The following is a 27,265-nucleotide window of genomic DNA, read 5'->3' on the forward strand; positions in this document are numbered from 1 at the left end:
CGTGCCAAAAGCTTTCCTTATTCAGGGACATTGGAGTTGGGTCTGAACAGTCATGATCTTATTGAATGGCAGAGAACCTACATGAAGCCAAATGACCTACTCCCTCTACTTTTAAGTTCTTCTACTCGGAGGTCTTGTCACCCTGAGGAACTGGGCGAGGTTGTGACAAGGGCATGTTCCATCCACTCTGTCAGCAAGAGGGCTCCATTCCCTAATCCCTGTTTGTCGGTCAGGTGTTGCCAAAGAGATGCGACCTTTCCCACTCAGGCGCTGCTCCCATTCCTCCCCATTCTCCGCCAGACTGATCCCTCCTACTGTCCAAGTTCCCCCAGTGGCTTTCAGTACGTGTCTATAATTAACATTCCTCTGAAGCTCAGAATATTTCCATTGATCCATGAGCTTTATTATTCATATGCTGGGTGTTACTCTTAAATGTGGCTTAACTAATTCTTGTGAAACAGCCATTTTTGATTAATTAAACCCTGAGAAACTCTGTGAGAGGGGAGGAATCGGCTCACTGACAATAGACTGTGTAGTAAATAACTCAATCACAAGACCACAGGCTGGGTGTGTTCGATGAGTAGTTCGTCTTCAGGCATGTCCCAGGCTCAAACTGCTAATATTTTTGAAAGTCAAAACAGCATATTGTTTGGGTTTCTCAGAATGAATTTAAATCTCTTCAATCTCTTTTATCAAGGCCTGTGTATTTGATTCCTCAAGGAATGGTAACTGATATTGTTTCCTCAGGTAAAGAGACGCTCCAGTCAGTCCAGACATCTGGATAAACACCACAAAGACAAACTTGTCCTCCTCCCTCCACTTGGCAAACTCGTCAACCACCTCTCCCCACCACGTTTTTCCCTTATTCTTGTCCTCTCCCCCACTTGGCAAACTCCTCAACCACCTCTCTCCACCACATTTTTCCCTAATCCACCTCTCCCCACCACGTTTTTCCCTGATCCCTCTCCTCTCCACTTTTCCACTTGCATATTCTTCTCTTCCCTCTCCCAGCCTCCACTTTCTGCTCTTCCTGCCCCCCTCCCACCCCGCCAACTCCACCTTCCTCTTTCCCTGAGCAGCACACACAAAATGTTGGAGGAACTCAGCAAGTCAGGCAGCATCGACGGAGTGATATGGAGTCGACATTTGGGACTGAAGCCCTTCATCAGGACTGCAAAGGAAGGGGCAAGAGGCCAGAATAACAAGTTGGGAGGAAGGGAAGGAGTACAAGCTGGAAGGTGAGAGGTGAAGCCAGGTGAGGAGGAAGGTGTGAGGATGGGGAAGGGGAGGTGAAGCAAGAAGCTGGGAGGTGATAGGTGGGAAAGGTAAAGGGCTGAAGATGAAGGAATCTGATAGGAGAGGAGAGTGGACCATGGGAGAAAGGGAAGGTGGAGTGGTGCCTGAGGGAGGTGAAATGCAGGAGAAGAGATAAGAGGGAAGCCAGAATGGGGAATGAAAAAAGAAAGAAGAGGGAGGGGGAGAAACCACCGGAAATTAAATAAATCAACGTCCATGTCGTAAAGTTGTAGGCTACCCAGACGAAATATGACATGTTGCTCCTCCAACCTGACAGTGGCCTCATCAAAGCAGAAGAGGAGGCCATGGACTGACATATCGGAATGGGACGTAGAATTAAAATGCATGGCCACCAGGAAAATTCTCCCCATTTCACACTAGCAACCAGCAGTGTGGCTCTACCATTCTCCGTCTACCTGTAGTTCACCCCAACAGTCCGCGGCTGTCCCCCCTCCTCCACTGCCATGCAGTACGTCCCCCTCCTGGCCCAGTGGGCGACAAGCAGTGTAATGGATAGTGCATCTCTTTACACCATCAGCTGTAAGATCGAGGATTCAATTCCCGTCGCTGTCTGTAAGGAGTTTGTACAGTCTCCCTGTGACCATGTGGGTTTCCTCCAGGTGCTCTGGTTTCCTCCCACATTCCAAAAGGAAGACATGGGTTAGGGTGAGTGAGTTGCCGCCATGTTATATTGGCACCAAAAGCATGGTGACACTCATGGGCTGCCCCCAGCACAATGCACGCCGGTTTGATTTGACAGAAAAACGACGCATTTCACTAAGCTTCAATGCACACATGACAAATAAAGCTAATCTTTAAAAAAGTACCAACGTCCCAGAGGTGCCTCCTCCCTCATCTGTGACTATTCTCCCACTCCTCTCTTCACTCACTGTAGGCCCTGGGCTCCTCAGGAAGAGGTGGGAGGGGGATACGGGAGGGGGGAGAGGGACGCAGGTCATATGAAGAGGAAGCAAGTTCTGATCCAATCTATGGAGAACAAAGCCACTGCCCTCACCACCCTGGTCTACTGGCAATCTCCTCTGATTCCAGTCCCAGTGGGCATACCATATCAGTGCTTCCTTACAACATAGAAGGAAGCCATTCGGCCCATCGAGTGTGTGCTAGCACATGGTGCAACCACATTCCCCACTACTGTATTTATCCTTGTAAGCTCTTCACCCCTCGTTTCATTAACTCCCTGTCAGGTTCGATCACTAACTTTCTCACCAGGGCCCCAGCCCACCCTCTGGGCTGTGAATGGGGACAGAAGCAAACAGGGATATCCACGATGTTTATCACAGGGAGAATGTGCAAGCACCACACAGACTGGATTGAACCTGAGTTGTTGAAGCTGAAAGGTAGCAGCAACCTTCACCCTCTCTCCTGGTTTATATCCCTCCTGTCTTTGAGGAAAGACCATAAGATACAAGAGCAGAATTAGGCTATGTGGTCCATCGAGTCTGCTCCACCATTTCATAATCTCCTGCCTTCTCCCCGTATCCCTTCATACCCTGACCAATCAAGAATCTATCGACCTCTGCCTTAAATATACAGCCTCTTGGCCTCCACAGCTGCTGGTGGCAAAGAATTCCACAGATTCACCACTGTCTGACTAAAGAAATTCCTCTCATCTCCGTTCTAAAAGGACCCCCTTCTATTCTCTATTCTGAGGCCATGTCCTCTGATCTTAGACTCTCCTACCATAGGAAATATCCTCTCCACATTCACTCTATCAAGTTCTATCCATCATCCAAATCACTGACATGTAACATAAAAGAATCAGTCACAACACAAATCCCTGTGGAATGCCACTAGTCACTGGCAGCTAGCCAGAAAATGTTCCCTTTATTCCCACTGTTTGCCTCCTGCCAATCAGCCACGCTTTATCCATGCTAGAATCTTTCCTGTAATACCATGAGCTCTTAACTTGTTTAGCAGCCTCATGTGTGGCACGTTGTCAAAGACCTTCTGAAAATCCAAGTACACAGCATTAACTGATTCTCTTTTGTCTATCCTGCTTATTATTCCTTCAGAGAATTCCCACGGATTTGTCAGGCAAGATTTTCCCTTGAGGAAACCATGCTGACTAAGGGCTATTTTATCATGTGCCTCCAAATACCCTGAGACCTCATCCTTAATAATCAACTCCAACATCTTCCCAACCACTGAGATAAGACTAACCGGCCTATAGTTTCTTTTCTTCTGCCTTTCTCCCTTCTTGAAGAGTGGAGTGACATTTGCAATTTTCCAGTCTTCTGGAACCATTCCAGAATCTAGTGATTCTTGAGAGATCATTACTAATGACTCTATGATCTCTTTAGCCACATCTTTCAGAACTCTGGGGTGTACAACATCTGGTCCAGGTAATTTATCTACCTTCAGACCTTTCAGTTTCCCAAGAACCTTCTCTCTAGTTATAGTAACTTCACACACTTCATGCCCCCTGACACCAGGAATTTCCACCATACTACTAGTGTCTTCCACAGTGAAGACTGAAGAGCTTCAGTTCATCCACCATTTCCTTGTCCCCCATTACAACCTCTCCAACATCGTTTTCTAACAGTCCGATATCCACTCTCAGCTTTCTTTTGCACTTTTAGTATCCTCTTTAATATTATTGACTAGCTTACTTTCATATTCCATCTTTACCTTCTTAAAGACTTTTTTAGTTGCCTTCTATTGGTTTTAAAAGCTTCCCAATCCTCAAACCTCCCACTAATTTTCACTCTATTATCTGCCCTCTCTCCAGCTTTTATGTTGGCTTTGACTTCTGATGTTAGCCACAGTTGTGTCATCTTTCCTTTAGAATACTTCTTCCTCTTTGGGATATTTGGCATACGCTTTCCAAATTGCTTCCAGAAATTCTAGCCTTTATTGCTCTGCCATCATCCTTGCCAGTGTTCTTTTCCAATCAATTATGACCAACTCCTCACTCACTGAATTGAATTGAATTGACCTTATTTCTTATATCCTTCACATACATGAGGAGTAAAAATCTTTACATTACGTCTTTATCTAAATGGACAATGTGCAATCATAGTAATTTATAATAATTTAAAATAAATAGAACAGTCAATGTAATATAGAGTACACTCAAATCAGCATGAGTTCATCAGTCTGATGGCCTGGTGGAAGAAGCTGTCCCAGAGCCTGTTGATCTTGGCTTTTATGCTGTGGTACCGCTTCCCAGATGGTAGCAGCTGGAATAGATTGGGATGGTTTGGGTCCCCAATAATCCCACGTGCCCTTTTTACACACCTGTCCTTGTAAATGTCCTGAATCATGGGAAGTTCACAACTACAGATGCGCTGGACTGTCCACATCACTCTCTGTAGAGTCTTGTGATTAAGGGAGATACAGTTCCCATACCAGGCAGTGATGCAGCCACGAACACGAGGAATTCTGCAGATGCTGGAAATTCAAGCAACACACATCAAAGTTGCTGGTGAACACAGCAGGCCAGGCAGCATCTCTAGGAGGAGGTACATTCAATGTTTCAGGCCGAGACCCTTCGTCAGGACTAACTGGATGCAGCCAGTCAGGATGCTCTCAGTTGTGACCCCGTGGAAAGTCTTAGGATTTGGGGCCCATACCAAACTTCTTCAACCGTCTGAGGTGAAAGAGGCACTGTTGTGCCTTTTTCACCACACAGCTGGTGTGTCCAGACCACGTGAGGTCCTCGGTGATGTGGATGCTGAGGAATTAAAAGCTGTTTACCCTCTCAACCCCAGATCCATTGATGTCAATAGGGGTTAGCCCATCTCCATTCCTCCTGTAATCCGCAACCAGCTCCTTTGTTTTTGCGACATGCTTCTGTAATTCCCTTTACTCCTCTGTAATACTGATACATCTGATTTTAGCTTCTCCTTCTCAACATTCAGGATTAATTTGGTCATATTATGACCACTTTCCCCAAGGGTTCTTTGACCTTAAGCTTTCTAATCAATTCTGGTTCGTTGCACAACACCTAATCCAGAATAGCGGATCCTCTGGCTGGCTGTACCAGGAGCTGCTCTAAAAAGCCATCTCATAGGCACTGTAGAAATTCCCCCTCCTGGAACCCCGCACCAATCTACCTGCATATTGAAATCCCCTATGACTTCTGTAACATTGCCCTTTTGACGTGCATTTTCTATCTCCCGTTGTAATTTGTGGGCCACATCCTTACTACTGTTTGAGGGTCTGTATACAACTCCCATCAGGGTCCGTTTACCCTTGCAGCTCCTTAGCTCTATCCACAATGATTCAACACCTTCCCACCCTATGTCACCTCTTTCTAACGATTTGATTTCACTTTTTAGCAACAGAACAACACCACTCCCTCTGCCTTCCTGCTTATCTTTTCAATACAATGTGTATCCTTGGACGTTAAGCTCCCAGCTATAATCTTTCAGCCATGATTCAGTGATACCTACAACATCATACCTGACAATGGGCAACTGTACTGCAAGTTCATCTACTTTATTTCGTATACCACGTGCATTAAAATACAGCACCTGCAGTCCTGTATTCATCCTTTTCAATTTTGTCCTCATTTTATGTTGTTTCTCATCCTGTTGACTGCAATTTTGTCCAGCTACCTCATCTTCAGCACTCTTATCCACCTTTCTTATGATACTTTGATATACGTGCAGCTCAGGACATCAGTCTCACCAAGCTCAACCTTTTGATTCCTAACTTTGTCTGAGGTCTTACCAACATCTGCCTCCACAATCTCGCCACTAACTGTTCTGCCATTCTAATTCCCATCTCTTTACAGCTCTAGTTTAAACCCCACCGTGCAGCACTATCAAACCTTCCCGCTAGGATACTAGTCCAGTTCAGGTGCAAGCAATCCCTTCTGTACAGGTCACACCTTCCCTGGAAGAGAGCCCAATGAACCAAAAACCTTAAGCCCTCCCTCCTCCACCAACTCTTTAACCACATGTTAGACTGTATAATTTTCCTAGTTCTGGCCTCGCTAGCACAAGGTGTGGGTAGTAATCCTGAGATCACAACCTTGGAAGCCCTCGCCCTTTAACTTATCTCTAAGATCTCTCTATGCAGAACCTCGTCCCTTGTCCTGCCCATGTTATTGGTACCTACATAGATCACAACTTCTGGTTGTTCAGTCAGTCAGTCAGTGGGTGCTGTCCCGAATCCAGGGTTGGCGGCTATGCACCTCCATCTTCTTCGATCTCGCGTTCTTTTTCTGGCCTCAGCATAACTCACCCCAGTCCGTTGCCTCACATTATCGTACCAAGTGGTTCACTGCCTTCCTCTTTCCCTCTCTCCTTCTATCATCCCTTCCAATAACAATTTCTGCAGTCCACCACCTCTTAACAAGTGCCCGGCATATTCCAGCTTCCTTTTCTGCACATTGTTCAGCAACTCCTTTTCTCCCCTCACTCTCTTCAACACTTCCATATTACTGACCTTCATCACCCATCTAATGTTCTGCATTCTCCTTAAACACCACATTTCAAAAGCCTCCAGTCGTTGTTGCGCTTCCTTGCATGAGGTCCACGATTCGACTCCATACAACAGACTGCTCCAGACGTAGCATTTCCAAATTCTACAACGCAGCCCAAAGTCCAACCTGTTGCCACACAGAACGTCACTCAGGCTCCAGAACCTTGATCTTGCAATCTCAATTCCTCATCTAATTTCTGTATCACATTTCCCATCCTCTGTGACCATCTGTCCCAAGTACACAAACTTCTTGACTTGCTCAATGCCCATGCCATTAATTTTGATACTGATTTTGAGAACTTCTTTTTCCGTGATACCACCATCATCTTTGTCTTTGCAGCATTTATTTTCATTCCAAATCGTTCACCTTCAGCATTTATCTCATCTACTATTCTGAGTAACTCGTCCTCAATCTCAGCTAACAACACTGAATCATCTGCATAGCTCAAGCTGTTCACTAGATACTGTCGTTCACCAGATACTCAAGTTGTTCCCCAGAACTTCAGGTTGTTCTGGGGATACTGGAAGGAGACAAATTGACTATATTGCAGTGAGGAAACGCTTCAGGAGAAGTATTAGGATGGCCAAGACTTATCCAGGCGCCGATATAGGCTCGGATCACAACTCGGTGGTTGTTAGGGTGAAGATTGCACTAAAGACAAAGATTAAGGCTGCAACCAAGAAAGCCAGGCTGGATATGGACTTACTGAAGAAGAGCGAGTATAGTGAAAGATTTTCTGCAGCGGTGTAAAACAGGTTTAAAGGACTGAGAGTAGAAGACATGGAGCAGACACCAGATAACATGTGGTCAAACCTGAAGGACTGTATGCAAATGGCAGCTGAAGAATGTCTCCCCAAAAGAAGGCGCGTAGCTAAACAAGCCTGCATGACGGATCACATTCTGAAGCTCATGGAAGAGAGAAGGAAGCACAAGAAGGACACATCTAAGTACAAGGAATTGGACCAACAAATAAGAGCAGAATGTGCAAAAGCTAAAGGACAACGGTTTATCCAACAGTGTGAAAAGATAAAGACCATGGACATGTTACATCATTCAAGGGACATGCACAGGGAGACTGCAGAGATGACCAACAGGAACAAGAAACAATCAAGGACTGGCATTATTCAAGACAAGGACGGGAACATACTCTTTGAGAATGACAAGGTGGAAAGTAGATGGATGGAATACATTAGGGAATTGTACTACGATGCTAGAAATGATCAAGTGAGTGAGAAGAACACGGAAGGTACGGAAATTTTGGTAGTGGAAGTAAGAGCAGCCATTGGAAAGTTAAAAACTGGTAAAGCTTGTGGTGTAGATGGTATTACAGCCAAAATGTTGAAATGTCTTGGCGACTCGGAGGTTGAGGAGATCACGAGGCTTTGCAATACAATCTACTCAACAGAAAAGTGGCCAACAGATTTTGTGGTGTCAGAGTTTGTCATGATCCCAAAGAAAAGTAAGAGCACAAAATGCTCAGACTTTAGAACTATAAGTCTTATAAGTCATGCCTCCAAGATCTTGTTATTAACACATCTAAGCAGAATAAAAAGGACAGTTCTTAATGAAATTAATGAGTGCCAGAGCGGATTTATACCGGGTAAGGGTACCCGTGAAGGGGTTTTCAATTTGTGAATGATTGTGGAACGAGGTCTAGAAAAAAAAAAGACATTTACATCTGCTTCCTGGATTACGAAAAAGCTTTTGACCGAGTCAGTCATGAACAGATGGACAATTGCCTGAACTCATTGGGGCTGGATGGGAAAGATGTTTGACTGATTGCGAGTCTGTACTGGCATCAGAAGGCAGTAATAAGAACTAGTGATGGGAATTCACCGGAAGTTGAGATCCGAAAAGGGGTTCGCCAGGGCTACATTATCCCCCCTTTATTATTTAACATTTACTCAGAGGTAATCTTCAGGGTGTTGAACAATGAAGCTGGCTGTTCACCCTCCCACTTAGGAATGCTGAGGACTCAGTCCGAGATATCCCAGACCCTGGCATCTGGGAGGCAATATACCATCCCATAGAACCTTCCGTCTGTTGCCCTAACTAACAAATCCCCTATCACCACAGCGTGCCTCTTCTCCCCTCTTCCTTTTTGCGTCACAGAGGCAGGCTAGTGCCGGAGACTCGCCCACTGTGACTTTCTTCTGTGAGGTCATTCCGCACCCACCCACCCTGATAGCATCCAAAGTGGTATACCTGCTGTTGAGGGGAATGGCCACAGGAAAACTCTGCACTGGCTCCTTAACCCCTTTCCCCTTCCTGACTCACCCAGTTTCCTGTGTCCTGCACCTTGGGTGTAATTACCTCTCTGTATGTCCTATCTGTCACCCCCTCAGCCTCCTGAATGATCCGGAGTTCATCCAGTTCCAGCTCCAACTCCTTAATGTGGATTGTTAGAAGCTGCAGCTGGATGCACCTCGCAGTTGTAGTCATCAGGGACACTGGAGGTCTCCCTGCCTTCTGCGTCCCACAAGAGGAGCATTCCACTATCCTGCCTGGCATCTCTACTGTTCCAGCTGAGCAGATATAAAGAAGAGATGGAAAAAAACCTTGAGCTTTCCTTTCCTTTGCTTTCTCTGACTGGAGCCGCGAAGAGCTAAAGCCTCAAGATCACCACAGACAGCAGCCCCTGCGCTTGCCCTTGTCTCCCTTTAATTTACTCTTACTAACCAAACCCATGTGGCCAAGTGGTTAAGGGATTGGACTAGAGACCTGAAGGTCGTGAGTTCGAGCCCCAGCCAAGGCAACGTGTTGTGTCCTTGAGCAAGGCACTTAATCACACATTACTCTGTGACGACACTGGTGCCAAGCTGTATGGGTCCTTATGCCCTGCCCTTGGACAACATTGGTGTCGTGTAGAGGGGAGACTTGCAGCATGGGCAACTGCTGGTCTTCCATACAACCTTGCCCAGGCCTGCGCCCTGGAGAGTGAAGACTTTCCAGGTGCAGATCCATGGTCTCACAAGACTAACGGATGCCTTAATCAATCCCAAACACCGATTATCCTCAGGCACTGGACCTGATTGAAGTCCCCTCCTCTCCAAACTTCCAATGTCCAGATTGGCCACTGGTCAAAGCTCTTTTTGACAAGGGGCCAATCTGAGGAGGTAATTGAGCCGGGGGACTCAAGTGAGGTGAGGTGCTGGGCTTAAATACTCAGTGAGGCTCCTTGCCACCAAGAAACAGAAGTTTGTGGCAAAGAAGCCCATTCTGTCACTCATCTCTGTGCTAGCTTTAGAATTAATGGTTATTGAGGGGAAAGTATTTGTACAGAGGGGTGGATATATGGAACAAGCTGCTGGAAGAGGCATTAGAGGCAGGTACAGTTGCAGTTTTTAAGAGACATTAGGACAGGTTCATGAACACTAAAGATTTAGAGCAGGGGTTTCCAGCCTGGGGTTCACAGACCCCTCGGTTAATTGTAAGGCTCCATTGCATAAAGAAAGTTGGGAACCCCTAGTTTAGAGGGATACGACCAAAATCAGACAAGTGAGACTGGCTCAGCTAGACACCTTGTTGAGCCAAAGGGCCTGTTTCTGTGCTGTATAATTCTCTGACTGTATGAATTCTTTGGAAAAGCATTTTTTCAGCTCAAAGCTCTCACTTTTTGTAAGAAACTTGGTAAATTCCCTTATCCTCAAGTACTACAACTAGAGGTCATAGGTTAAGGGTGAAAGGTGAAAAGTTTAAGGGGAACATGAGAGGAAACTTCTTCACTCAAGAGAGTATCGGGAGTGTGGAATGAGCTGCCAGCTCAAGTGGTGCATGTAAGCTCGATTTCAACGTTTAAGAGAAATTTTTTAGGGACATGGTTTGTCATGGACTAGATGGGCTGAAGGGCCTGTTTCTGAGCTGTACTTGTCTATGACTCTGTGACTCTACTGATATCAGATTCCTGAACAGATCTCATGTATGATAATCTCGTTATAATCTTGTACTTTATCATTTACCTGTACTGGACTTTCTCAGTAGCTTTACTCTGCATTATTATTGTTTTACCTTATTCTAGCTCAATGCACTGTGTAATGATATGATCTGTATGAACAGTATTCAAGACAAGCTCTTTAATTTATCTCGGTACATGTGACAATAATAACCCACTACTCCCTTCGTTAGCTATTTTTCAGATAATCTTTCACCATCTCTTCAGGCAGAGGGTTTTGATTATTTACCAAAACACTCTGCTAGAAGTCTGTGGGAGCTTGCTGTTTACAAAATGGCTGCCATGCTGCCTGTAACACAACCACAATAAGATACAAGATCAGAATTAAACTATTTGGCCCACAAGTTTGCTCTGTTATTTGATCAGGTCTGATTTTTTTTTTATCCCTCTCAACCCATTCTCCTGCCTTCTCCCCATAACCTCTGATGCCCTTACTAATCAAGAACCTGTCAACCTCTGCTTTAAATATACCCAATGACACGGCCTACGCAGACATCAGTGGCAATGAATTCCACAGATTCTCACCTTCTGGCTGAAGAAATTGCTCCTCATTTCTGTCTAAAGTGACATCCTTCTATTCTGAGACTATGTTCTCTAGTCCTAGACTCCTCCACTATAAGAAGCACATCCACTCTATCAAGGTCTTTCAATATTCAGTAGGTTTCAATGAGATCCCACCCCGCTCTCCCCCATTCTTCTAAACGTCAGAGAGGTCAGACCCAGAGCCATCAAATGCTCCTCATAGGTTAACTCATTCACTCCCGGGATCATTCTCATGAACCTCCTCTGAACCCTCTCCAGTGCACCATTGTTGGCCGAAAACAGTTCAAGACCCCATGTACAGGGGCCCAAGAAAAACACAACTATTTCCATAAACCCCGAGCAAAAAGTCTCCTCACCTACCTTCTGTATTTGGTTTTACTGACATTTTTGCATTTATCTGCCCTCTCTCACACTACCTGGCATTTGACCAAGGTACCCTGGAGTAGGGAATGCTGGGATCACAGCCAGATGCAGGAAGACTCACCGTGGTCCAGCCAACCTGTGGGCCAAGGTCCTTGAAGTAGAAGGTTGCGGTAGTTCCAACTGGGAGGGTCTGTAGCACTTCCTCATCCCTGACACATTTACCCTCTGCAAGATAAAGATCAAAGAGATTAAAGTTTAAAGATTAGCTTTTATCTGTTACATGTACATTTAAACTTACAGTGAAATGCGCCTTTTTGTGTTGATGATGCATTGGGGCAGCCTGCAAGCGTTGCCATACTAACATAGCAAATCCATAACTTACTAACACCAACACATACGTCCTCGGTATGTGGGAGGAAAACAGGGCAATCAGAGGAAACCCATGTAGTCACGGGGAGAACGTACAAACTGCTTAGAGGCAGCGGCGGGAATTGAACGCTAATGAGCTGCCCTGTGTCAATAGTGGTACGAGATGGTCAGGTATATTGGCACTTGGGACCAAACTGCATCCATTCAGAAGGGACCTTACATTTGGTCCCTTCTTATTCGTAAGGCCAGTGATGTTGTGGGGATGGAACTGGACTCTCTCACAGTGGTGTCTGAAAAGAGGATTCTGTCCAGGTTGCTTGCCATCTTGGTCAATGTCTCCCATCCACTACATAATGTACTGGGTGGGCACAGGAGTACATTCAGCCAGAGACTCATTCCACCGAGATGCAGCACAGAGCGTCATAGGAAGTCATTCCTGCCTGTGGCCATCAAACTTTACAACTCCTCCCTTGGAGGGTCAGACACCCTGAACCAATAGGCTGGTCCTGGACTTACTTCATAATTTACTGGCATAATTTACATATTACTATTTAACTATTTATGGTTCTATTACTATTTATTATTTATGGTGCAACTGTAATGAAAACCAGTTTCCCCCGGGATCAATAAAGTATGACTATGACTATGACTAGGAAGCAGAAAGCCTTGCAAAGGCCATGCGCTTGCTGTAAAGGTTACGAAAGCAGAAAATCATACAAACAAACACACAGCAGGTCAGGGGATGTGTGGAAATAAAAGCAATTGCCAAGGCTGAAAATCCAGTTTTCTATCAGATTTCTGCAGTGCTTCTGATTTCCATTGTCATGAAGGTGAGAGAGTCAGAAGGAGGATGTGTTTCACTGAAGATAGTTTGTAGTAATCCTACGGGGTTTCATGCTGTGTGGGAGAACAAAACATTGCAAGGTAACCAATATGCATGCGAGCCAGGCATTGCTTAACAGCGGGGCTGTATAGATTAGCTGAGGTAGGTTTCAGTGAGACGAGCTGACCCACTCCAGAGGGTCCTTGCTAGCTGGGTGTACAGCAGTGGGATGCGTCACCTCGGTAGGGATAGGGAAAGGAGTGAGGGGTAGTTACGTAATGGTGAGGTTTTATCGTCGATACTGTATAGCATAAGATTGCCAGCAGGTGGATCCCTTCCCAAGAATCAGAATCAGGTTTATTATCACTGACATAGGTCACGAAACTTGTTGTTTGTGACAGCAGAACACTGCATACATAAAATATACCATAAGTTCCTTACAGAAATATATATATATCTGTACTGTATACTTCATTTAAATGTTTATAATTTTATAATTTATTTATTAATATAATTTAGGGTATACACATATCTACTGTATAGTATATATACAGTACAGATATAAAATTAAATAAATAGTGCAAAAACAGTGATAAATTGTGAGATAGTGTACATGGGTTCATTGTCCATTCAGAAATCTGCTGGTGGATGGGTAGAAGCTGTTCCTAAAACATTGACTGTGAGTCTTCAGGCTCCTGTACCTCCACCCTGATGGTAGCAATGAGAAGAGGGCACGTCCTGGGTGATGGGGTCCTTAAAGATGAATGCTGCCTTTTTGAGGCATTGCCTTTTGAAGATAATCTCGAAGGTGCAGAGGCTAGTGCCCACGATGGAAGCTGGCTGCGTTTAAAAGCACTCTGCAGCTTTTTTCTGATCCCAAAAGCTAGTTGGCAAGGCCCGAATGTGAGTGCAAGCCCCTGTGGAACTGAAAAGGTCTGTGTGCTCTCGCCCAGGAGGGTAGGTGAGACCACCATCTAGAAACTCCCGTCTAGGTCCTGATTTGGAAATTTATCCAACTCCCTTCCTAACGGTTCATCACCACCCTCCCAAGGGCAATTATTGATGGTAGGTGGACACTGGCCTTGACAGTAGTGCCCACATCCCACAGATGGGTGCCACGGTAGCTATTACAGCTGGGAGCATTCTGGAGTTCAGAGTCCAGAGTTCAATTGTGGTGCTGTTTTGCAAGGAATCCCTGTACGTCCTCCCTGTGGAATGTCTGGGTTTTCCCCGGCTGCTCTGGTTTCCTCCCACAGTCCAAAGACGTTCTGGGTAGGTTAATTGGCCATTGTCAGCGCCAATGACCCAGTTCAGTTCCACCACTGTCTGTCACAAGTTTGTACTTTCCGTCCATGACCGTGTGTAGGTTTCCTGCAGTTGCTGCAGTTTGCTCCCACATTCCGAAGACGTAAGGGTTAGTTGGTCACAATGGATATAATCCAGCAGCACAGACTGGTCAGGCCAGAAGGGCCCGTTACCATGTTGTATCTTCAAATACAAATGGAAGTCTATGGAGGGGGGATGCCTGACCAGCATTTTGTGTGCGTTGCTCAAGATCTCCAGCACCCGCACAATCATTTGTGTCTCTGATGCACTGCATCAACTGTTCTTTTATTATACAGGGTCTGAAAACTGGAATCATCACCCCACCTGCACGGGCAGATAACCTTCACCAGAAGGACTATAGCAGGTCAAGAAGGCAACTGACAACAACCTTCTCATGGGCAATTAGCGATGGGATCAAATTTATTAACCATATACATTTACATCTATTGGGAATTTGCTCTGTCCTGCAACAAATAAAAACATTCAACAAGTATACAAATAAAGAATTATGTATAAAAGTTCAAAATAAATTTATTATCGAAGCACCTATATGTCACAATATGCAACCTTGAGATTTGTAAATTCATATATGTCACCATATATAACCCCGAGATTTGAAATTTAACCTCTAAAATGAATTGAGGTTAAATTACAGATATGAATTAAAATGTGCATAAATACATAAATACCATCAAATATTTACAATATGAACATAGAAACATAGAAAACCAACAGCACAATACAGGCCCTTCGGCCCACAAAGCTGTGCCGAACATGTCCTTACCTTAGAAATTACCTGGGGTTACCAATAGCCCTCTAATTTTCTGATTTCCATGTACCTGTCCAGGAGTCTCTTAAAAGACCCTATCGTATCCACCCCTACCACCATCACCGGCAGCCCATTCCACGCATAAAAAAACTTATTCCTGACATGTCCCCTGTACCTCCCTCCAAGCACCTTAAAACTGCCCTCTCGTGCTAGCCATTTCAGCCCTGGGAAAAAAGCTTCTGACTATCCACACGATCAATGCAGCGTTATAAAAAGTGGTTTGCTGTGTTTACAGAGCAGTACTGAGATAATGGAAGGGGGTTGGGGGACTAACTAGAATGGTTGATCAGATTAACTATCTGGGGGGAAAAACTTTGAAGCTGGCATAAGGCATTTATGTTAATAGCCCTATAGTGCTTTCTGGAAGGGAGCTTTTGGAAAGGCTCTTGTCTGGATGGGTAGTGTCCACAATGATTATTCCTGCCCGCTTCTTTGTCCTGGGCTCATACCAGTCCTGCAGTGAAGGTAGACTACAGTGAATGACCTTTCCCGCCATCCTGACAGTTTGTTGTAGTTTTTGTGTATCGTGAGGGGATGCTGTACCAAACCAGACAGTCATGGCTGATGTGAGGATACTCTTTGTGAAGGTAGTGCGGAATGGCACCAGTATGTTCTGGGGGAGATGGAATAGGCAATAAATTCTGCCTCGGTGGCAACGTCCAGATCCTGAAAATGAAATAAAAGAATTCAAGGGTGACTTTAGACGGCAAATTGGACCTCGCTCTTTCAAAGATTTGGGCTGCTGTTATTTTGGCAAGGGATCTGAGTGGGGTCTGATTTGCCCCGACGCACTGGACGGGGATTGAAACTGTCGCTCACTCCATATTAGTGTTAGCCCCGTGATCAGGATCACATCCACCGGCCGCTGAACATGCCGTCACAAGCAGATTCTTTCAGCAGAGCACATTTCTGAGATTCCAGAACTATTAAGGTAGATAAACAGAGCGTGTTATCTGCAAGTCAGTAAGGCACCACATGCAATCCCTTCATCTGACTCTGTAAAAGGAAACCGGGTTCTTGCCCTCGCCCAGTGAAGTAAGTTGCGTGCCAGTGGCAGTGAAACTGTGGCGTCTTCGCATCAGTCAGAAACCTGCCAGTACTGGGAATCTGAAAAGAAGTGTTTCTAGAACTTGCTTCAATGCTCAAGCTTTGATTCTATCTGCCTCGGCTCAAATAAAGGAGATTTACGCAACTAGGACGGATTGGAGGATATCACTACGCCCACACCTCCTACAATCGCTCCTCTGCGGATCGTCACCTCGCCATTGTGGAGAGGCTTGTGGGTTCCTGACATCCCGAGAGCGATGCCCTCCGGGGTTTAGCCGCCTGGAGCTTAGCTCCAAGTCGGGTTACCCACAGGGGCATTCCACAGGTGAGGCTGGAGGAAGATGACGGCACACCACAACGACAGTGAAAATGCAGGAAGGCTGCAGCAGTGAAGAATCCCCAGTCATCGTGCACCCTGTGCCACTAGACCCTGACCCCAAACTGTCAAACACTTTGTGGTGGCTGCCCCTGGATCAGCCTCCCCATGTTAAATAAAACCAGCCACAGGCGTTCTCCTCTGAGGGAGTAACCCTTGGGAGAACATCCGTACTTAACTCGAGAGGTCGCACATCTACAACCAGAAACACCAGTGATGGCCAAAGTAGAATTAGAAAAGCACAGAAGGCGGCTATTTGGCCCATGGATAATGTGCTGGCCTTTTAAAGAGCTTCTCATGTAGTTCCTCTCTCCTTCCCTTTCCTACATTTTGGAATGTTCTTCTCTTCAGCCATTACCGATTCCCTTTTGAAACTTGCTATTCGATGTTCCCCAAATCCACTTCAATGGAACGCACTTTCAGAGTGAGGGTAGAGGCAGATACATTAAGCAGATTTAGGAGACTCTTAGATAGACACGTGGATGAAAGAAATATGGGGGGGAATAAACAGTCGAACTCTAGGGCCGAGACTCAGCCCAAAACATGACTCATTATTCAACACTCACAACACGCTGGAGGAACTCAGCAGGTCGGGCAGCATCCGTGGAAACGATGAGTCGCCGTTTCGGGTCGGAACCCTTCGTCAGGACTGAAGAGGGAAGGGGCAGAGGCCTTATAAAGAAGGTGGGGGAGGGGAGGGTTGGAAGGAGAAGGCTGGTAGGTTCAGTTGAAAAACCAGTAATTTGAAAGACAAAGGGGTGGAGGAGGGGAAGCAGGGAGGTGATAGGCAGGAAAACAATGGGTAGTAGAAGGAGGTGGAATCATGAGGGAGGTGATAGGCAGCTGGCGGAGGGGGTAAAGTGAAATAGGGATAGAGGAAGGGAAGGGGAGGGAATTACCCGAAGTTGGAGAATTCTATATTCATACCAAGTGGCTGGAGACTACCTAGACGGTATATGAGGTGTTGCTCCTCCAACCTGAGTTTAGCCTCATCATGGCAGTAGAGGAGGCCATGTATGGACATACCTAAATGGGAATGGGAAGCAGAGTTGAAGTGGGTGGCTACCGGGAGATCCTCTCTGTTATGGCGGACCGAGTGGAGGTGCTCGATGAAGCGGTCCCCCAATCTGCGTCAGGTTTCACTGATATCTCGGACACTTCTCTCTTCTTTCTCGATGTCTCGGTCTCGATCTCTGGAGACAGACTGTCCACCGACATCTTCTACAAGCCCACTGACTCTTATAACTACCTCAACTATACCTCTTCCCACCCCGCCACATGCAAAAATGTCATTCCCACAACAGGGACAGAGTTCCCCTTGTCCTCACCTACCACCCCACCAGCCTCCGGATCCAGCACATTATCCTCCGCAACTTCCGCCACCTACAACAGGACCCCACCACTAAGCACATCTTTCCCTCTCCACCTTCCGCAGGGATCGATCCCTCCACAACTCCTTTATCCACACGTCCCTCCCCACGGATCTCCCACCCGGCACTTATCCCTGTAAGCGTAAGTGCTACACCTTTCCCTACACCTCCTCTCTTGCCACCATTCAGGGCCCCAAACAGTCCTTCTGGGTGAGGCAACACTTCACTTGAGAGTCTGTTGGGGTCATCTATTGCATCCAGTGCTCCTGGTGCGGCCTCCTCTACATCGGTGAAACCCGACGCAGATTGGGGGACCGCTTCGTCGAGCACCTCCGCTCCGTCTGCCACAACAGACAGGATCTCCCAGTAGCCACCCACTTCAACTCTGCTTCCCACTCCCATTCAGATATGTCCATACATGGCCTCCTCTACTGCCATGATGAGGCTAAACTCAGGTTGGAGGAGCAACACCTCATATACCATCTAGGTAGTCTCCAGCCCCTTGGTATGAACATAGAATTCTCCAACTTCCAGTAATTCCCTCCCCCTCCCTTCTCCTATCCCTATTTCACTCTGCCCCCTCCCCCAGCTGCCTATCACCTCCCTCATGGTTCCGCCTCCTTCTACTACCTGTTATGTTTTCCCCTATTCTTTCTTCACCTTTCCTGCCTATCACCTCCCTGCCTCCCTTCCCCCACTGCTTTATCTTTCCCCTTACTGGTTTTTCAACTGGACCTACCAGCCTTCTCCTTCCCACCCTCCCCCCACCTTCTTTATAGGACCTCTGCCCCTTCCCTCTACAGTCCTGACGAAGGGTTCCGGCCCGAAACGTCGACTCATCGTTTCCACGGATGCTGCCCGACCTGCTGAGTTCCTCCAGCGTGTTGTGAGTGTTGCTTTAATCCCAGCATCTGCAGAGCATTTTGTGTTTATGACTCATTATTCCCCTCCGTTGATGCTGTCTGACCTGCTGAGTTCCTCTCGCACTTTGTGCGTTGCCAAAGATTTCCAGCATCTGCAGAATCTCTGGTGCTTTGGATGAAAGAAATATTGAGGGCTATGTGGAGGAAAGCAGCAGGTTGACCTTGCGGTAGGTTAAAAGATCGGTACAACACCTTCGAGCTCGACTGAGCGATCTGCTGTCCCTGGAGAGGACCCTGAGCACGGGCTGTCTCACGCAGAAGAACACAGATGAGGCACAGGGCTGTGATTGACTCGACTTCGAAGCGTCGAGGAAGATCGCAGCATCGGGGCGAATGTGGGGGATGTCAGCGGACACTCTCCACGGAGATCACGGGTCGATGGCGGTTGGTAGCCAAGACAGCGACACTGCAGTCTCCCTTCGCGGAAGGACTGGGTTCAAGCGGCCACTCTCCTCAGTTCTGGCGGATGGACGTTTTCGAAATTCTGAGATTTATGTGATTATTGGACTGTAGTTTATATTGCTGTCCCTCAGTTTTCTCTGTTTTCTTTCTTGCTGCTGACTAGTGGGTTGGGGTTCTGGATGGACGATATGTTGTTTTTTTGCAAGGGAGGGGGTTGGGGGGTCTGGGATTTTTGATATTCTGGCTGCTGTCTTCCATATGGGCGATCTGCTAGTATTTGTATGAGAGAGGGGTTGGGGGTTTCAAGTTTGGTGTTCCAGCTGACGTTTCAGTTTTTTCGTGTGGGGAAGAGAGTGGTGGGGGAGCTTCCTAATTCAATCCTAGACAACACCATAACAGAAAACACAATAACAACCTACAATTTACAATACAATAGGGCAAACAACCATGAGCAATTAACTATCGGCAGAAAGGTCACATGCACAAATGTCAATAATCAAACCTAAGTAAACGTGAACATATGAACAGACTTATCAATAGAAGGAGAGTGGGAGAGTCCATTTAACAGATGTTGTGCAGGGACAGTCAGATTATTACACCTGATTCTGGGAACAAAGGGGTTAACATACGAGGAGTGTTTGGCAGCTTTGGGCCTGTACTCACTGGACTTTAGAAGAATGTGGAGTAATCTCATTGAAACCTACCGAATGTTGAAAGGACAAGATAAAGTGGATGTGGAGAGGATATTTCCTATGGTGGACAGATCTAGAACTAAAGGGCACAGCCTCAAAATTGAAGGTGACCTTTTAGAACAGCGGTAAGGAGGAATTTTTTTAGCCAGAGAGTAGTGAATCTGTGGATGCTCTGCCACAGACTGCAGTGGAGGCCAAGTCTATGGGTATATTTAAGGTGGAAGTTGATCGTTTCCTGATCAGTCAGGGCATCAAAGGATATGGCGAGAAGGCGGGTGTATGGGGTTGAGTGGAATCTGTGATCAGCCATGACGGAATGGAGGAGCCGACTTGATGGGCTGAATGGCCTAATTCTGCTTCTATATCTTATGGAGTGAGTTTTGGTGAGAAGCTGGATAGCTACAGAAGAGATACTTTGGAGATGACGTGTAGTCCTGGTGGTGAGGGACGTGTATCATCTCCTTGTTGGCAATTTGGTGAATAGCTGAATGCTAGGATGGGTGGAGCCAGCAGTAAATTTTTCACCTTTTTATTTGCTCTGGCAATGAACAGGTGTTGAAATAACTTGGGCATGCAATTAAAACTGACTTGCACAAAAGTTCACATTTACCACTAAAAGACAGCATTAAATCCCAGAAATAACTAGAGATTTGGTACATACTGACCAAATTCAATTTTAATTACAAAAACAGGCTAGGATTGAATTTGGTCAGTATGCACAAAATCACTAAGTATTTTGGGAATTTTAGTGGTAAATTAATCATGCCCAATCTCCCAGAGTTTGAACTCGATTATTTCAAAAGGAATAAAGTCATTGATAGCTGCACGGTACTTACTGGGATCTAACCTGATGGATTGTCTCGCTGGATACCACTGGGGGTCTAAAAAAAAGAGATGTAAAAATAGAATTCATCTGTTATTGCAAAGTGTCACATAGCAGTTATGAGCTTTTAATGGAGAGGTTCTGGAATGAGGCGAGTATATTTCCCACAAGGAAACCATCCCCAAATGAATTCTGCCCACCCAAACACACCTCTGCTTCTCTACCTTATTTTCCAAGGCTTGTATATGTTGTGAAGAGCTCGCTGTGTGGTAGTAGTCTAGAATTAGCACGTCCTGAAACATCCCAGTGAGGGCTGTTTTGTGATTCCCTGTGCTACTGGCTGCCCCACTTATTCTGAGCAGAATCAAAGTGGTACTGACAGAACAAGTGATGTCATTTCTTCATCATCCTCATAGGACCAGGCATAATTAATTTGATGATATTGCTCTTTCAGTCTTATCTGGATGATACAACACAATACAGAATAAAGCAATTCCAGTGGCGAATCCGTGAAATTCATCGCCACGGGCAGCTATGGAGGCCAAGTCATTGGGTATATTTAAGGCAAAAGTTGATAGATTCCTGATTAGTCAGGGCATGAAGAGATCTGGGGAGAAGGCAGGAGATTGGGACTGAGAGGAAAATTAGATCAGCCATGATGAAATGGTGGAGCAGACTTGGTGGGCCAAATGGCCTAATTCTGCTCCTATATCTTGTGGTCTTATCCGTGCTTGCTCTTTCCGAAAGTGTTTCGATTAGTGGCACCTCTCAGTTTTTTACTGCCCTTGGAAATCCATTCCAAAATTACTCCTGGCCCTATTTTCAGGTAAGGCAACTTACATCATTTTTAAAAAACTATGTTCGATTCCCTCTAATCACTTTTCAATAAAATTAGATTTGTAGCCCATATCGGTTTTGCACCCCTTAACGTTAGAGACATTTTCTCCTTATTTACATGACCAATTCTGCTAAAAATTCCTTACCTGTTATCTAACCATCAGGGACCCACCCTAACTCTGAAGCCTCTCCAGACAAATGAAGGCTCACACTCCCTTTCCATTATATCAAGTATTGTCTGCAACCCCTCCAAGGATTTGACATCTTTCATGAAGTGTGGTCATATGAATTCAACTCAGTAATTCTGTCAACCAGTCATTTAGAAATTCCTGGCATAACTTCCTTGCTTGTGCACCATTAATAACACCAAAGATCCTGTATCCTTTTTTTTAAAAAGGCTTCTCAACATGACTTGCCACCAGGGACGTGTGGGACTTTTAAGTATGAGCAGACTTGGAGGGGCAATTAACGACATAACTATTGAAAATATTTGTGCAAATGTCTTATTTCCTCAACATTCTCAGTAACTATTGGGTATTGAGGCAATGACCCTTGGCACCCCCTCTCCTTCACCCAATACACTCTCCTCCGCCACTGCAAAAATCAGGGTATCTATGCAATTGGGTGTCTGTGTTCAGGATCCTTCTTAAAATTGAAGCATCGCCCCTTATCCTTGCCCTTTCCCATTCCTCATACTGACTTCCAAAGAGGTTGCCTGACATTTCTCTGCTAAATTTCACCCACTGCACATTTCACCACCATTTTCAAGTTTGCTGCCCTCAGGAAGAATGAAAGGTACAATAAAAATGGGCTGGTAAGTGGCAGATGGAATTTAATGCAGACAAGTGTGATGTGTTGCATTTTGGGAGGATAAGCCAGAGTAACACTTACACAGTGAATGGTACTGCATTGAGGAGTGAGGTAGAACAAAGGGATCCATAATTCCGTGAAGGTGGAACCACAAGTAGATAGGGTTCTAAAGAGAGCTTTTGGCACGTTAGCTTTCATAAATCAGAGCACTGAATGCAGGAGGTTGCATATTATGTTGAAGTCTATAAGGCATTAGTGAGGTCAAATTTGGAGCATTGTGTACAATACTGATCACCTACCTTCAGAAAATATGTCAATGAGATTGAAAGAGTGCAGAGAAAATTTACAAGGATGTTGCCGGGACTTGAGGACCTGAGTTATAAGGAAAGATTGAATAGGTTAGGACTTTATTCCTTGGAGTGTAGGAGATTAAGGGGAGTTTGATAGAGATACACAAAATTATGAGGGGTAAAGACAGGGTAGATGCAAGCAGCCTTTTCCACTTTGGTTGGGTGAGACGAGAACTGGAGGTTATAGGTGAAGGGTGAAAGGTGAAATACTTAAGGGGAACCTTCTTCACTCGGAAGGTAGTGCGATTGTGGAATGAGCTGCCGGCAGAAGTGATAAATGCAGGTTCACCTGCAACACTAAAAAGATGCTTGGATAAGTCCAAGAGTGAGAGGGTTATGGCGGGCTATGGTCCAGTTGCAGTTTGATGGGACTAGGCAGAATAACGGTACAGCATGGACCAGATGGGCCAAAGGGCCTGTTTCTGAGCTGCAGCACTCTATGACTCACACAGCAGGTTTGAACGCATGTCATCGTACCTTTATCATTCCTCACAACATACAATGAGGCTACTCGGCCCATCGGGTGTCTGCCCTCTCTCAGAGCACTCCGTTTCCCTGTAACCTAGTCTCTCTCACATGCTTACTAATGCCCTCTCCTCCTGCCATCCACCCACACAATCTTCAGCCACCTTAAGCCTACCAGTCGTGGGGGGGGTGGGGGCGGGGAACAAGAGAACACAGAAGGAAGCCATAAAGTCACATGGAGAGCACACAAATTCCACAAAGGAGAGATAAAAAGGCAAATACATTGGTTGGGGCAACTTTAAAGTCGTGATTGGCATTCCCTCATTTAGGTCATTAATATTACCATGAAAAAAGAGCAGATCTCCCAATCCCCATGTCTGGGAGGCTTTGAGGTAATTGACGTCTTCGGGGTTACTAATTAGTCTTCACTTCATTTGACAACCTTTATTCGGGAACAGCGAATCAGCTGTCGGGGGCTCTGTACTCGGATCGCGCTCTCTCACTCTCGGTGGGGGAGAGTTTGCTGCCGATTCTTGAGTTGGAGAACGGAAAAAGCAAGGTGGCAGACTTCAACACCGTAAATCAGTGAGTTGTTTTGCCTATGTCTCCCCTCTCTTTGAGTGACTCCTCTCTGCCCCTTTATTAGGGTGAGAGAGCCTGGGGTTTTTCAAATTGCTGGGTGAACGATCAGTTTTTGCAGATCATGGTCCTTCTTGGTGGGTGGAGGACAATGATGCTTTTTGCTAAAGTGGGGGAGAGGGAGGGGGAGGGCCAATGCTTTACTGTTGCTTGGGAGTGGGAGGGGGAAGTAGAGGCATTGGGGGTTCTAATGTTTTTACTGTCACTCATTCTTTAGGGCACTGTTCTGTTTTCATAGATGCCTGTGAAGAACAAGAATTTCAGGTTGTATAGTGTATACATTCTCTGATATTAGACCATAAGACAAAGGAGCACAAGTCGGCCATTCGGCCCATGGAGTCTGCTCTGCCATTTTATCATGAGCTGATCCATTCTCCCATTTAGTCCCACTCCCCTGCCTTCTCACCATAACCTTTGATGCCCTGGCTACTCAGAGACCTATCAATCTCTGCCTTAAATACACCCAATGACTTGGCCTCCACTGCCACCCGTGGCAACAAATTCCACAGATTCACCACCCTCTGACTAAAAAAATTTCTTCACATCTCTGTTCTGAATGGGCGCCCTTCAATCCTTAGGTCATGCCCTCTCGTACTAGACTCCCCCATCATAGGAAACAACTTTGCCACATCCACTCTGTCCATGCCTTTCAACATTCAAAATGTTTCTATGAGGTCTCCCCTCATTCTTCTAAACTCCGAGGAATACAGTCCAAGAGCGGACAAACGTTCCTCATATGTTAACCCTCCCACTCCTGGAATCATTCTAGTGAATCTTCTCTGTACCCTCTCCAACGTCAGCACATCCTTTCTTAAATAAGGAGACCAACACTGCCCACAGTACTCCAAGTGAGGTCTCACCAGCGCCTTATAGAGCCTCAACGTCACATCCCTGCTCCTATACTCTACTCCTCTAGAAATGAAAGTCAACATTGCATTCGCCTTCTTCACCAGTGACTCAACCTGGAGGTTAACCTTAAGGGTATCCTGTACGAGGACTCCCAAGTCCCATTGCATCTCAGAACTTTGAATTCTCTCCCCATTTAAATAATAGTCTGCCCATTTATTTCTTCTGCCAAAGTGCATAACCATACACTTTCCAACATTGTATTTCATTTGCCACTTCTTTGCCCATTCTTCCAATCTATCCAAGTCTCTCTGCAGACTCTCTGTTTCCTCAGCACTACCGGCCTCTCCACCTATCTTCATATCATCAGCAAACTTAGCCACAAAGCCATCTATTCCATAATCCAAATCGTTGATGTACAATGTAAAAAGAAGTTGCCCCAACACGGACCCCTGTGGAACACCACTGGTAACCGACAGCCAACTAGAATAGGATCCCTTTATTCTCACTCTCTGTTTCCTGCCAATCAGCCAATGCTCTATCCACATATGTAACTTTCCCGTAATTCCATGGGCTCTTATCTTGTTAAGTAGCCTCATGTGTGGCACCTTGTCAAAGCCCTTCTGAAAATCCAAATATACAACATCCACTGCAAACAACAGGAATACTGCAGATGCTGGAAATTCAAGCAACATACATCAAAGTTGCTGGTGAATGCAGCAGGCCAAGCAGCATCTATAGGAAGAGGCGCAGTCGACGTTTCAGGCCTCTTCCTATAGATGCTGCTTGGCCTGCTGCGTTCACCAGCAACTTTGATGTATGTTGCTTGAACATCCACTGCATCTCCCTTGTCTAGCCTACTTGTAATTTCCTCAAAAAATTGTAATAGGTTTGTCAGGCAGGACTTTCCCTTAAGGAATCCATGCTGAGTTCTGCCTATCTTGTCATATGCCTCCAGGTACTCTGTAACCTCATCCTTGACAATCGACTCCAACAACTTCCCAACCACCGATGTCAAGCTAACAGGTCTATAATTTCCTTTTTGCTTCCTTGCCCACTTCTTAAATAGCGGAGTGACATTTGCAGTCTTCCAGTCCTCCGGAACCATGCCAGAATCTATCGACTTTTGAAAGCTCATCGCTAATGCCTCCGCAATCTCCACAGCTACTTCCTTCAGAACACGAGGGTGCATTCCATCTGGTCCAGGAAATTTATCTACCTTTAGACTATTCAACTTCCTGAGTACTTTCTCTGTCGTAATTGTGACTGCGCACACTTCTCTTCCTTGCCAACCTTGAGTGTCTGGTATACTGCTGATGTCTTCCTCAGTGAAGACTGATGCAAAATACTCGTTCAGTTCCTCTGCCATCTCCTTCTCTCCCATTACAATTTCTCCAGTATCATTTTCTATCGGTCCTATATCTACTCTCACCTGTCTTTTACTCTTTATATACTTGAAAAAGCTTTTAGTATCCTCTTTGATATTAATTTCTAGCTTCCTTTCATAGTTAATCTTTTCCCTCTTAATGACCTTCGTAGTTTCCTTTTGTAAGCTTTTAAAAACTTCCCAATCCTCTGTCTTCCCACTAATTTTTGCTTCCTTGTATGCCCTCTCCTTTGCTTTAACTTTGGCTTTGACTTCTCTTGTCAGCCACGGTTGCATCCTTTATCCATTCGAAAATTTCTTCTTTTCTGGAATATGCCTGTCTTGCACCTTCCTCACTTCTCGCATAAACTCCAGCCACTGCTGCTCTGCCGTCCGTCCCACCAGTGTCCCTTTCCAGTCAACTTTGGTCAGTTCCTCTCTCATGCCACTATAATTAAATGGAACTGTTGAACTATTGACAACCTTTATTCAAGATATAAATTTATAAAACACTTTTGTGCTCCCTATCAAGTTACCGGCTAATCTATCCTCATTTACAGACACAAGAGGATCTGCAGATGCTGGAAATGTTGAGCGACACACACAAAGCACTGTATGAACACGGGCGTCATTCAGTCTTTGAATCTCGTATTTCTCTTTCAACTCCGCTCTGTGTTTATGCCTGCCGCTCCACTTTAACACCAGCCTGACATTCATCCAAACCCTATTTTTCTCTTTCATCTTAATCTTCAAATCTCCATTTATCCATGGAGCTTTAGCTCTGGATGCCCTTCTCAGTAATGAGGCTGGACCCGAACCATCTTATCTTCAAGTGCTTCCCATCGCTCATTCTCTGTTTTCCTGCATTTCCTGGGGCTTTGTCTGAATATCAGGTTTCACTGGGTACATCCTCATTGTTAAATTTATACTGAAGGGCAGCTAGTGGAGGAATCAGTATCCCAGATCCAGGAATTGTCATCGATGTAAAATGGAATGGTGCGAAATAATTTACAGGCTCCCATACCAAACCAGGTTCCCATTGCACGGCTTTAGTAAAGTGAATAAGCTTTTCTGCATTAAGAAGACTGATCTAGTAAAAAAGAACATGCGTCTTGACAGGAGGACTTGATAGGAGTCTTGATGGGAAACAAATGGATAAATTAAAAGCAAGCAATTGTCAAATTATTTTTTAAAAATTCACTAGAACTATTGCTACAGATATGACTTACATGATTTATGGAACATAGATTTTATTTCTCCAACTGTCGCATTTGGTTCGACCTGAGTGAGAGGCAAATGGAATATGTTCAGTATTTGTTCATTACTGAAATCTGTTCAGTGCTAAATAAAATACATTCAGTAACAC

At 45.4% G+C, this 27,265-nt stretch overlaps 1 protein-coding gene across 3 annotated transcripts in view; it reads right to left on the minus strand.

Annotated features, from left to right (window-relative positions):
• The window catches only part of LOC134355247 (very-long-chain enoyl-CoA reductase-like), a 113,663-nt gene that overhangs the window by 24,623 nt on the left and 61,775 nt on the right, over window positions 1–27,265 (minus strand). For all 3 annotated transcript variants that reach the window (XM_063065040.1, XM_063065039.1, XM_063065041.1), the window contains 3 exons: window positions 27,129–27,180; window positions 20,600–20,644; window positions 11,728–11,831 (listed from right to left, as the gene is read on the minus strand). In XM_063065040.1, coding sequence (XP_062921110.1) covers window positions 11,728–11,831; window positions 20,600–20,644; window positions 27,129–27,180 — 201 coding nt within the window. The remainder of the gene's footprint in view (window positions 1–11,727; window positions 11,832–20,599; window positions 20,645–27,128; window positions 27,181–27,265) is intronic.

This window comes from Mobula hypostoma, chromosome 12 (assembly GCF_963921235.1).
Source record: "Mobula hypostoma chromosome 12, sMobHyp1.1, whole genome shotgun sequence".
NCBI lineage: Eukaryota > Metazoa > Chordata > Chondrichthyes > Myliobatiformes > Myliobatidae > Mobula > Mobula hypostoma.